The sequence below is a fragment of the Maylandia zebra genome, linkage group LG2 (assembly GCF_041146795.1).
Source record: "Maylandia zebra isolate NMK-2024a linkage group LG2, Mzebra_GT3a, whole genome shotgun sequence".
In the NCBI taxonomy this organism is placed as follows: Eukaryota; Metazoa; Chordata; class Actinopteri; order Cichliformes; family Cichlidae; genus Maylandia; species Maylandia zebra.
In genome coordinates this window covers 24,609,080-24,621,414 of record NC_135168.1, presented here as the reverse complement: position 1 = coordinate 24,621,414, position 12,335 = coordinate 24,609,080, and the positions used below count along the sequence as shown (strand labels likewise).

The 12,335-nt window shown below is 50.8% G+C and overlaps 1 protein-coding gene across 2 annotated transcripts in view; it reads left to right on the top strand.

Annotated features, from left to right (window-relative positions):
• Positions 1-249: 249 nt before the first annotated feature.
• The window catches only part of ppargc1b (peroxisome proliferator-activated receptor gamma, coactivator 1 beta), a 60,327-nt gene continuing 48,241 nt past the window's right edge, over positions 250-12,335 (top strand). The window contains exon 1 of one of the 2 annotated variants that reach the window (XM_076890442.1): positions 250-403. In XM_076890442.1, the coding sequence (XP_076746557.1) occupies positions 323-403 (81 nt within the window). In that variant the 5' untranslated portion in view covers positions 250-322. The remainder of the gene's footprint in view (positions 404-12,335) is intronic. The other variant, XM_076890443.1, reaches the window with a different exon arrangement.

The window sequence follows — 12,335 nt, the reverse complement described above, 5'->3', positions numbered from 1 at the left end:
GTGTTACTGTGTGTGTATGGGTGTGTGTGAGAGAGAGGGAGAGAGAGAGTGTTACTGTGTGTGTGTTTGTGTGTGTGTGAGGGAGAGAGAGAGAGCAGCGGGGTCCGGGCAAATGACGCCACACAAATTAAGCCCCCCGGGGGCCGCCTCTGGGTCCCGGGCCTCATGTTTGTCCCTGTGTACGCCGATCCTGACGCTCGCAGTCCGCGCACGTGTGGTGTGCGGGTGAGCAGAGGCGCCCCCTGCAGGCGCGCTCCCGCGCCGCTGCTCCTCCTCCCGCTATACTCTCCGCCCGGCTCCGCGGCTCCTCATTCAGTGGAAGATGGCGGACTGCGCGGCGCTGCTGGATGAGGAGCTGTCGTCCTTCGTCTTCAGTTACCTGACAGAGAGCTCGCGCAGCCAGGTGAGAGACCGTCCGTGCACATGCAGCTCTGCGGACCGGGGCGCGTGAAGGGAGCCAGCGGCGGCATCCCGACCCAGTCTGCATGCGCGTGGGTCCGGGTGTGTGTGTGTGTGACTTTGACGCAGTGTTGGAGGAAGTTTTCTTGTCGGCACGCAGACCGGGACACGTGTTGTGTCCTCACGCGTGAACTGTTCGTCATATTCGGGATTAAAACTGGTGTGTGTGTGCAAGATAGTGTCCGTGTTTGGGGACCTGTCTGTGTGCGTCCCGCTCCGGTCTGCCGGTCCCGGTGCCGAATCCGGTGCTGGTGCTGTGAGCGAGGAAGGGCGCGCGGCTCCGCTCAGGTGAACTCAGAGCGTTTTGTAAGGCTTTGCGTAACCGCGCGTTACAAAACGTTTGTTTGGGTCACGTGGTGTTTTTTTTTCCCGTTAAACTGGTGTGTGTGTGTGAGGGGGAGAGGTCACCGGTGAATCGGGGTGAGGATGATGATGGTGATGCGTGGAGTGGACCTGCGTGTATCCGAGCAGCCTCGTGCTGTGCGCGGAGGGAACTCTGCTCGTGCACGCCCCTGAAATGAAAAATTCTCACGCGACACCGGAACTTATCGGCTCTGATCTCCATCTGCTGCGTGCGGGGCACACGCGCAAACTATTCCGTCTGTCCTTGTGCGTGTGCACGTGCGCGTGTGTGAGTGGAGATGATCAGGCTGAGGCTGGGGCGGTGGGGGGATTTGTCACAGCTGATTGGCAGCTTAAGCAGGTTACTGTGAGTGTGTGTGTGTGTGTATACAGGGGAGACTGTGGACTATTTATACACTTACATGTACTTTTACACACACTGTAACACACACACACACTGTTACACACACACACACACACACAGTATAGTACGTTACAAACACACAGCCTGGGGCAACCCTCACACACATCATAGTAAATATAATCCCACACATGTGTGTACTGGTGTGTGAGTGTCCATGCTGTGTGTATGACATGTTTACGTGTGTGTCTCCAGCTGGTACACACACTCTGCAGTCTTGAGCCGTGTTGTTGTGAGCAGCCACACGTCTCTGGTGCTTCTGAGCGTGTGCGGCTGAACTGAGAGTGAAACGTGCGATCAGAACATGAACAAGTTTGCTCTGAAACAAAATGGAGTCGAAGCTTGGCGTGGAGCGGCGGGGACAGCGATGTGGACGTGTGTCCTGCGAGGCTGGGCTGCAGAGTCCTTGGAGATAAAGAGCAGACGAACCAATCGGGTGGTTGTTGCTATCCCTACGTGGGTCCTGTACAGAGTGATAAGGTGCCGGTGCTCTGAGGTGCATGAACATGTTAATATTCACTGAGGTTATTGGAGCAGGCTGCTCTCTCTCTCACTGTGTGTGGATGGCTCTCGCCCCTGCCGGCTGCTCATTGTAATACTACTCTCTCCTCGTGACCGGAGTTACAGAACAGGCCCGCTGCAGTCATGTGAGCTGTAGTGGAGGAAGGGAGGGGGGGAGGGGGCGTCACCGTGACGTAGGCGAGTGCCAGCACCGCCTCCTCCCCTCCTCCACCTCCTCGTGCTTCTCTTCTTCTCTTTTCATACTCAAGCTTGTCATTTCCTTTTCCTGTCGCCTGTCTTAGACCTGCTCCCTGCCTGCTGCAGCCTCTGTGTGTGCTGTTTCACTAACTTTGACTGCTCCACAGCATTTCCCCAGTTTGCTTTGAGTTCTTGATGAGCAAAGCAGCAGACGGCTCAGTGTTTGAAAGGTCAGGCTGATGCCGTCCTTCAGTGTTTCCTCCCAGCGAGCGGCGTGCAGACAGGTCGCTCTCAGCTGGAAAAACGTTCACTGCAAAATGTGATTTTCGATCAAACGGAGTCAGCTGACGTGTGCTGGGAGAGCGCAACAAGCAGCTTGTTCAGAGCTTAAATGAACTGTGGACGCCCGGGCCAGCCAGCCAACCCCAATTGCAGGGGCTGCGGGTGAGTCGGTGCTGAGCGCCATCAGGCTGCCGGCTGGATCAGGTGTGTAAAATGAGCAGCTGGCTGCAGCTGGACTCTGGGCAGGGCTGGCTCGAGGACACTCACCTTGTTTCACTGTAGCTGGTCAACGATTAGCTCGGCTTGGCGACTGTGACCTTGCAGCCACAGAGAGTCATGTGTGTCGACTGATGTCAGGAAACGGGGGGACACATAGGCAGACGTTCCCGTCTTCACTGCATGTGTCTTGAGGTCACGGGGCACTGAAGTGGCTGCACCTGTTTGTGGGCGTCGTAAAAACCGTTCTGTGCTCCTGAAATAAATCCTGAAGCATGCAGAAAAGTCTGAACGCGCTCAGTTTAGGGTTGGAGCAGACGTGCCCCACCAGCCTCACCGCTGTGTTTGCGCTGGGTGAGACGCTCCACTCAGACTCCAGATATTTGAAGCTCGAGGACGCGGAGCGTCAGGACGTCCTCTCAGGTATCCACTCCAACCAGCAGCACACTCGTGGCTGACCTGGTGCTGTGCAGGAAGCAGCTCAGACAGTCTCTCAGCTGAAGTTTGGACCATTCTTGGTGTGAAGGCTTTCAATTGTGTGGTTAACATCATGAAAAGGATCAGTGGCTGCTCACAGCTGAGTTTAAAAAGGCCCCACACACACTCTGTGAAGCACTCTGGGCCTCCTCTGGGCCCAAAGCCACATGAGAGCTGTGATGAAGCTGAAAATCGCTCTGTGCTGTTTATCGTGTTCATTTCATGGAGATTTAGCCCATTGCCACCATGCCTCTGAGTTCGTGTGTGGCGTCAGTGCACAAATAGCTGACAGGAGCAGTGATGAAGGGTGGAGATCATGAGAACCAGAGCAGGTGTGTTCCTCCTGTGATGCTCGGCCTACCTGACATAAACCACATCAGTCTGCAGGTGGACTCTGACAGAGGTGAGCTTTGAAGTTCCAGGGCAGCGATGGATGCAGGCATCACATCCAGAAGCAGACAGGATCTACATCTCTGAAGGTTTTCTCCATTTCTCCTGGCCATTCTCCTTTATCTGTCTGTGGGAGTCGTGATGTGCAGTGCTGCAGTGCAGTGTGTTCAGCTTGCAGCCCTGCAGTGACTCACCTGTCACACACACACACACACACACACACACACACACACACACACAGCGGCAGTTTTAGATGCAACGTGTGTCCAGAAGCGATGTGTGTGTTTACCATGCTGCTAATATACACTGCAGTAACTCGGTGTGGCTATTGGAACACCTGCCAGACCGAGTTCAGGGCACAGGAAATGAGCGGTAAGTGGGCAGGTTCCGAGCCAATGAGAGCAGACCTGCTGATGGTGGTGTGGATCGTGTTTCCTGTTGTGTGTGTGTGTTGGGAATTTGGTTTCTTCCTCTCAAATCCCTCCGAGGTTCATCAGGAATCCGTCTCAGAGCCTGGCCACCTTCAACGACTGTGTGTGTGTGCATGTGTGTGTGCGCGCGCTCTGCAGGTGAGCGGTCTCTCTGTAATGAAGGATTCAGCATCACAGATGAGATTTTGGTGATTTTAATGCTGCGTAAGCCTCACCTGAGTGTTCAGGTGCTCTGATCCTCACGGTCATTCAGTGGTGTCACATATTCCTGCAGATAATCAGCACTGACCTCCAGATTCAGGCCGGGCGAGCGTACCTCCTCATAATGTGCCGTTTTGTGTTTCTGCTCTGGAGTAGCTGAGGCAGCGTCACCTTTAGCCCAGTTTCCATAAACGGGGCTAGCAGAGGCTTACTGACCTCACAGCTGCTCAGAGCTTCTTCTTTAACCACTTGAGTCCGCTGTCTTCGTGCGCATCGTTTTCCTCCTGAAGCTGTGGCTGAGAGCCGTTGGTCGTGCTGTGGGTTGCTTTGGTCACTTTGAGCTCTCCGGAGGATCTCGTAGTGGAATAAATGTGTCAGCAATCCTCTCTCACATGCACATGTTCAGCGTGTAAATCTGTTCATTGGGGCCAGGTTCCAGGTTGTTGCTTTAATGCAGATGATCTGCCTTACAGGCTGTGCCATAGCTCACACTTTTCTCAGCTTTTCTGTTTTTCTGGCTCCTTCAGAGCTTCAGCTCACATCACTCCATTTAAATCATCACAAGCCATCAAAACAGTAACCACGGGACTGCAGCAGGTCAAGCAGGGATGTCCTTTGGGACTGGAGCTTTGTTCTGACTTCTAGTTTGAACCAGTTTTGGCTTCACTCTGTCACTTCAGAGTCAGCTGATGCTGATGCTGAGTGTAACCGTGAATGAGGCGAGCTGAATTATGGGCACACAGGACCCTGGTGTCATTATGAGGTTTGAGCGGGGCAGGTTTGCAGGTCTTTGGCTGTGAAGTTGTGTGCTTGTGGTGGCGGCGGGGGTCCTGCGGCGTGCAGAGAGGAAGAAGATGCTCCGCAGCTGTTCGTTGGTTCTGTGAGCCGTGCGCTGTGCGGTCCACAATCAGCCTGATGAGGATCTGATTGTGGTGTTGTGGTCCTTACTTAATGCCAGGAACAGGACGTTTCCTGTGGTAAAGTAAGGCGTGCGTATGTCTTTCCTTGTAAAATCAGAGGTTTTTTCCTAAATTTTCCTGAGCGTGGATGCTTCCACATGAACGTCCTTATCTAACCTGTACAGGTGATTTGTATTCTTCCCACGGACTCTGTGTCGGGATTGATAGTGTCAACATGAGTGTGAGGCTGGTTTTCTTTGTGCACCTGCTCCTGCTGTGGCTTTGTGTAGCAGGCTGATAGGAAGGTGAAGCAGAGGGAATCCAGCCTCCAGCTCAGGGCTGCGGAGGGAAACATGGAGGACCGGAGGTCGCAGAGTTCACCGCCTGCCCTACTTCCTTCAACTTCTCTGTGTCTCTTACCTGATTTATCACGGCCGAGGCCTGTCTGTTTTTAAAATGAAGGCAGTTAGGTGACGAGAACAGTGTGAAGCCTGCCGTCTGTACAGGAGGAAGCATGTGACACATTTAGGAAACAGATTCTGCTGCCGGGCCGAGTGGACCTTCATGCAGCGTGAGCACTGCAGAGGCTTTGACGATGCTTGGGTTTGGGTTTGAGCTCAGACTTGTGGTGGGTGAGGCTCTGTCTGTGAAATGTGTCTGCTGCTGATCGGCGAGGCCTGGGCACCTCTCTCTCTCTCTCGTTGTCACGCTGCCAATGTTTTGGCTGGGCTGGCGTCGACTCGGAGGTATGGAGCTGTAAAGATGTCTGCGATGGGAGGACACAAACATCAGCTGCACCCTGGTACCCGAGTGTCGCGCCGTCCTGTAATCCAGCAGGATTACTGGCTGAGATTACAACAACAGGTCTTCTCCTTAGTTCAAGCATCACCGCGCTTGTACTTTCACACACATGTGCATCCGATTATAGGACGAGAAGGCCTTGCGAGCATCAGAGAAGAAGAGTAGAGGGCGAGCCGCTTTGTGTGATAAAAAGTACGTCTCTGTGAAACCCCGGGCTTCAAACACTGTATTCATACCTGAGCCAACGTGTCATCGGAAGCATGATCAGCGCTTCTTTAATTCTGAGCGTCTGGACCGAGTTAAAGCTGCACCTCCTCGCCGTCACTCGTGTCGTAGTGCTCGCAGTAATAACTTTCGGCACTTCTGGACTAGCCTCGGCACATCTTTTCCCAGCCGGCGGCAGCTGCGTATGATGGGAAGTTTCAAGTATTCTGTGCCGAGGCGTACCACAGGGCATGCCACAATCTCACCTGTACACACCTGTATTCATACCTGTGCGAGGCAGCCTGTCATACGCTCTCCTTGTAGCAGAGGACATTCAGGGCGCACGGCAGCGTTCAGCTCCGTTCAATCACACGTGTCTGCATCCAGTGCTCGCTCACTCCTCACTGAACCACGCTGTAGCACCGGCACCACCCAGCAGCTGCTCCACCTTACTGAACCTTCTCATGGGATAAAAGTCACCTCACTGCTGCTAACAAGTACCTACAAAATACTGCAGTAGTTCTGCAGCGGCATAGTATAAATATAATACTATACTGCAGCACACGAAGTACAACTGAAACAAGTACTGGCAACAGTATAGTAAACAGCAAGAGCAAGAGTACTCCACTGAGTAGTAGAAGCTTTAGAAGCTGCTTTCTAGTAGTAGTAAATGGTGAATGGCCTGTATTTGTATAGCGCTTTACTAGTCACTAAGGACCCCAAAGTGCTTTACACATCCAGTCATCCACCCATTCACACACTGGTGATGGCAAGCTACATTGTAGCCACAGCCACCCTGGGGCGCACTGACAGAGGCGAGGCTGCCGGACACTGGCACCACCGGGCCCTCTGACCAGCACCAGTAGGCAACGGGTGAAGTGTCTTGCCAAAAGACACAACGACCGACACTGTCCAAGCCGGGGCTCGAACCGGCAACCTTCCGATTACAAGGTGAACTCCCAACTCTTGAGCCGTGATTGTAATATAAGTACTTGTTTGATGTAGCTGTTGTAAAGTGTGAAGCACTGGTTTGTGTTGTTTTGGTCAGACACACAGCAGCAGGAGGCCGAGTACTTGTGTGCTTGTAGTAATTGTAAGCAGGAGGCTGATAGTACTGTGACTAGTAGTAGTATTTGTAGTAATAATCATCTGACTGATAAGCAGATTTGATGGTTTTATGAGCTAAGCACACACAGTTTATAGTATCAACAGAAGGACGGCTGGGCCCTCTATCGCCACGTAGGCTGTGTGTGTGTGTGTGTGTGTGTGTGTGTGTGTGTGACAACTCTCAAGGGCACTGGTGTAAACGAGAGAAAAGGTTAAAGGAAATTTCCATGCCATGGTGTAAACGAGCACGGAGAGAGAGCTCACACACAAACACACACACACGCTTGCATGGCATATAGCCGTAGTAACCATGTGCCAGGGGAAGGCGTGCTCAGGCTGATGTGAACATGCACACTGTTTATCAGCTCAGTTACTGAGGAACTCAAGCCATCACAGTCAGCACACAGATATGGTTCAGTACACACACACGCACTTTGGTGCCTTTTATCCAAGAAGGAAACAACAATTAAAAATAACTATAAAAGGACTAGGTTTTAAAGTAGAGTAATAGAGAGGAGTGTGTGTGTACGTGTGTGTGTGTGTTATAAATAGGTTTGGTGCGACAGATGCGTGTCCTTGCTGTCACCTCACAGGACAGATATCGGCCTCATTCAGAGCCGTCAGCTCGACTTCCTGTGAGTACGACCTCACAGATGCCGGCTAGCCGCCCGATGCAGGAACTCATCACGAACTAGAAACGCGGCACTCTGGCAGTCCAGATGTGATGCAACTGTGACGCAGTCTCACCATAGTGTGATGTAACATAATAGGTCATAAACACCCACTGCTTTCACTGAAAGGCTCAGGACAGTGATGGAAACTTTAGGTGTGCGTGTGTGTGTGTGCGCGCGTGTGTGTGTGTGTGTGTGTGTGTGTGGGTTGTAAGTGAGCAGGCTCTTACCTGCATGCGGCAAGGAGAGAGAGAGTAGGGTGAGGCCTTCAGTGTTCTTTGGGATGCAAAGACACACACACACACACACACACAACGTTAGCATGCATGTGTAACGTGTGAGCACATGCTCCCAGTAAAACAGGATTGTTTTCCACAGGGAAACGTTCCAGTCTCTTCTCCTTCGTACTTCATGTTCTGCTCACATTTGTACCCCAACATGCTCCCTCCTTTCCTAACTAACCTCCTCACCACTCCTCCCTCCCTGCCTCTCTCACTGACCCACTTCCTGAACGCTGCTCAGGCTTGCGTGACCGCAGAGCTCAGTGCTCCAGTGCTATATTACACACACACACACTGCAGTGAGGAGTGAGGAGCAGCTGACTCAGTAACAGCTGTCGCTGATCGTGATTAAAATCAATAAAGTATCGGTAACACGTGTAAGTGATTTTGTTACATGTTTATATTGAGAGTTTGTGGTGACATCATTACTGCTACAGTGTTACAGTTGGCACATACAAACCAGCACCACGCCAACGCTGTCTGTACCTGAAACCTTTGTGAGTCTTGCACAATCAGGCGGGCGTGCTATTGGCACAAGCCTGGTTATTGGTATGAAGCAATGGAGTAATGGGCCACATTCCTGTTTGTCCGAATATGTGTCGAAACACGCGTGAGCGAGTAGCTGTGCGTGTCTTCGTGTCCTGAGTTTACTCAGCTGGGTTTACCTGAGCCAGGCTATGATCAAGTGGTGATCAAAGTTTGGAGGCTGATTTTATTTTTGGATTTGTGCAGCCAGAAACTGAAACATGCACATTATTACTCCTGTGAGAACGCCGTTAGCCTCCTGATCTAAAAACACATAAATCAGTCACACTGGGCTAAATCTCATCCTCTTGTTTTGAATGAAATCATACATATATCACCATGGTGACCGTGGGAGTTGGACATAAAGCTGAGTGTGTGTGTGTGTGTGTGTGTGTGTGTGTGTGTGTGTGTGTGTGTGGGGTGATGGTGATCATTCGTCCTGATGCCGAATGGGGCGGGTCAGCCCATCGGACTCTCGGTGGTGATTGGCTGGTGCACGTGAATAAACGTGATCTGATTGACTAACTAATAATTTGAAGTTTAGCAGAAACGAAACGAAGCATCACGCAACTTCACAGTGAACGCTCGTCCTGACACTGACCACCTGGACTTCTGGAGCGCAAGTGGAGCAGGGCGGGCCGGGGCCTCCTGGGTGGAGCTGCCTTTCATTATTTCCTCTCTTTCCTGTATACCACTTCCACACACACTCTCTTACCATGACACATACGTGTGTGTGTGTGATGGATGTTTAGTCAATCAAATGTGGGCTTTAGCTTGACTATATGCGCTCAAAAGCACTCAAATTTATTGCACGCTCTGTCTGCTCGTTACTGGGACACCAGAGCTGTAGGAAGGCCTGCTGCCGAGCGGGTCCCATATTTAATCATTTGACCTGGTTAGTCCACAGGCTCTGCAGCACTTCTGTTTAACACGGATCGATGAGTGGGTGCTGGAGTACTGGTCTGGCCCAGTCTGGCTCTCTGCTGTTTTATACCGCGGTCAGAGCCGGCCTTCCTGCTCTCTTTGTGGCGTGTGTGTGTTTGGATGTTGTTATTCCCATACTGTGTGATAACGTAGCGCACCGCCTCCACCCTGTGTGTTTGTGTGTGTTCTGGTGCAATCAAAAAGCAGTGGCCGTGGTCCGGGTCTTTATTCAGTGTGTGAACTCCTCGGAAACCATCGGAGAAAAGCCTTCTGGAGTTTTCTGTGCTCGCCCTGCTCGCTGGCGGTGTGCCTCCTCGATTGTAGCCACCAGCGCACCAGAACCTCCACTCGTACAGATTTTAGCTTTCTTGGAAACTGCCCTCGCCTTCATTTAAGGTCTCCTGCAGAAGTCCTTTCAAATCCAGGGTCTGTTTCTGCATGGCTGCCTGCACGTTAGTATGCAGAGCATACAGCAGCAGCATACAGAGCTCTGAGGTGATGTAATGCTCTCTTTGGCAGCCATGTTGGAGCCGGTGAAGTGCTGGATGTGTCCGGGTATGCAATGACTCCAGGTGGCATAGATGTCGCTGAGCTGTAGCTTAGGTGGAACCTCAGTCGTTTCTCTGTTAAAAACTCTGTGATAGACTGCAGGGGGTCACAGTGTGGAGTGGGATGTTTAAACAGCTGCAGAGAAAAGTGCAGGTTTGCCGGATGATTCCAGATTCTGGGAAGTTAGCGACACGGCCCTGAAGTTCTCTCTGAACTCTGAGGTAACACAGCAACTCGCCAGCTGTCAATCAATCCCTGCATTAGTACTAGGAGTACCTACTGCAGTACTGCAGTAAGTACTCCTGCTGTGTATGATTGACTGGAGGCAGATCTGCTCCCGTACTCTGGTACAGAGACTGCAGGGATGACTAACGCTTGCATAAGAACATCCTACACACACTCACACACTGACACACAAACACACACTCACACATCAAACACCCACAAATGTGCAAATTCACAGAGTGACATGCCGCACAGCCACAGTCCATCCCACCGGGTCAAAGTGTGCGTTTCCGCAGGTGACGGTGAGATTTATGTGTGTGTGTGTATATAAAACAGAGGAATCAGGGTAGTGTAGTAATAGTGTGAGCTGGTGCCGTGAAGGTCGCTCTGACACTATGAACAACACATACACACACACACACACACACACAGAGGTAGCTCTGAAAGTGCTGCAGTAAATAAATTCATATTTAAATTCATATTTAAATATAATACACTTCTTCAACACACACACGCTGGACAGGTGTGTGTGTGTGTGTGTGTGTGAAGGCCAGGTGACGGGTGTCTGAAGACACTGACAGTCTGTTTTCCACAGTGTCTGTTTGAGTCATGAATAATTTTCCCGAATATGAACAATGCAATCTCTGTTTGTTGCACAAGCAGCTCATTAGTGATGTCAGTAACCATGACATCACCCTTTGGTTTGTGACGTCTCCTTTTGCAGCTTTGATTTGAGCTTTTTGGACACCATGATGTTTCTTTTTTAAGAGACCACATTTGAATGAGAGTTATCCGATAACACGAACACAGTCTTTAGGTCAGGTGAAGCCTGGCATGACAGCTAGCAGCTACAGCTGCCTGCATCGCCATCCGCCTGTCAGTCAAAGAGGCCATGCCCCTAATACTTGAAATGCATACAGCCGTTATAAATAGGGAAATTATCTATACAGGCTAAAACCCTCTGTGTCCGGCTGTAAACATGTTTATTTTAACGTGGTAGTCTGTGGGACTGACTCACTGCTGCCTCTGCTGGACACCTGAGGAACTGCAGTGGTTGGTGCTCCTGGTTTAGAAGGTTGTTGAAGAAGAGTATTATATTTAAATATGAATTTAATTCTGCAGTGAAAAGAAAAAATCTAATGATCATTTTAACGTCTCGGTGTATGCTGCTGTTGTGCATCCTGCTGGGATCATTAAAGCTTCATATTTATTCTCTCCTACTTTAATTTAATCTGTAGTTTACCTGTCGAAGGATTAAAAATACTTGTTTCATAACAGCAGAACCGGTAGAGGAGATGTGACAGGAACAGATGCAGAAAAAAAAAAAGATCTGTGTGTGTGTGTGTGTGTGTGTGTGTGTGTGTGTGTGTGTGTGTGTGTGTGTGCGTGCGTGCGTGTGTGTCAGACACAGAGAGGAAGCAGATCTTTTGATGGGACAGCTGGGAAGTTCAAAGCTCTGCAGCTTTACGCCTGATGATGAGCACACATGTACACACTAACACTTTCTGCTTTCTGTGCTTGGTACAGCTGCAGTGACACACACCCACCCATGCGCGCGCGCGCGCGCACACACACACACACACACACACACACACACACACACACACACACACACACACACACACACACACTTGTTGGGTCAGCATCATAGAAGCAGGTTCACCTCTGCAGAGCCGAATTTAGAGATAAACCAGGTCAAAGGTCACAGAAAGTCTGTCTTTGGTTCTCTCTTTCTTTTCTACCTTATATGGCTTTGCTGCTGCTGCTGCTGTTGCATGAGACCCTCCGTCACGTGCACCGTGCAACACACCACACACACACACAGGTCACAAACCAGCTTCTCTCACACACTCTGATTCTCGTTCATAACGGAAGTTACGGATGGAGGGAAGCTGTAGTGTTAGTATGGACACTGACTGATGTGCCCGTTAACAGCGTTAAACCTTCACCAGTGGCTGATGGGTCCATGGTTAGGGTTAGGCAGGAACAAGGTCAAAGGTCCAAGCCCTGTACCTTATGTGTATGTGTGTGTGTGCTGAGTCAACATTAAAGCAGCGGTACGTTAATGCTTAGCTCTGTTTTTATTTTTCCTCTCTTTGCATTTCACCGTGCACGTGATGCTACATGTACACGCTCCTGACAGTGACGGATGGAGCTTGCTGCAGAGCCACATCTGCTGCTATGTTACACACACACACACACACACACACACACACACACACACACACACA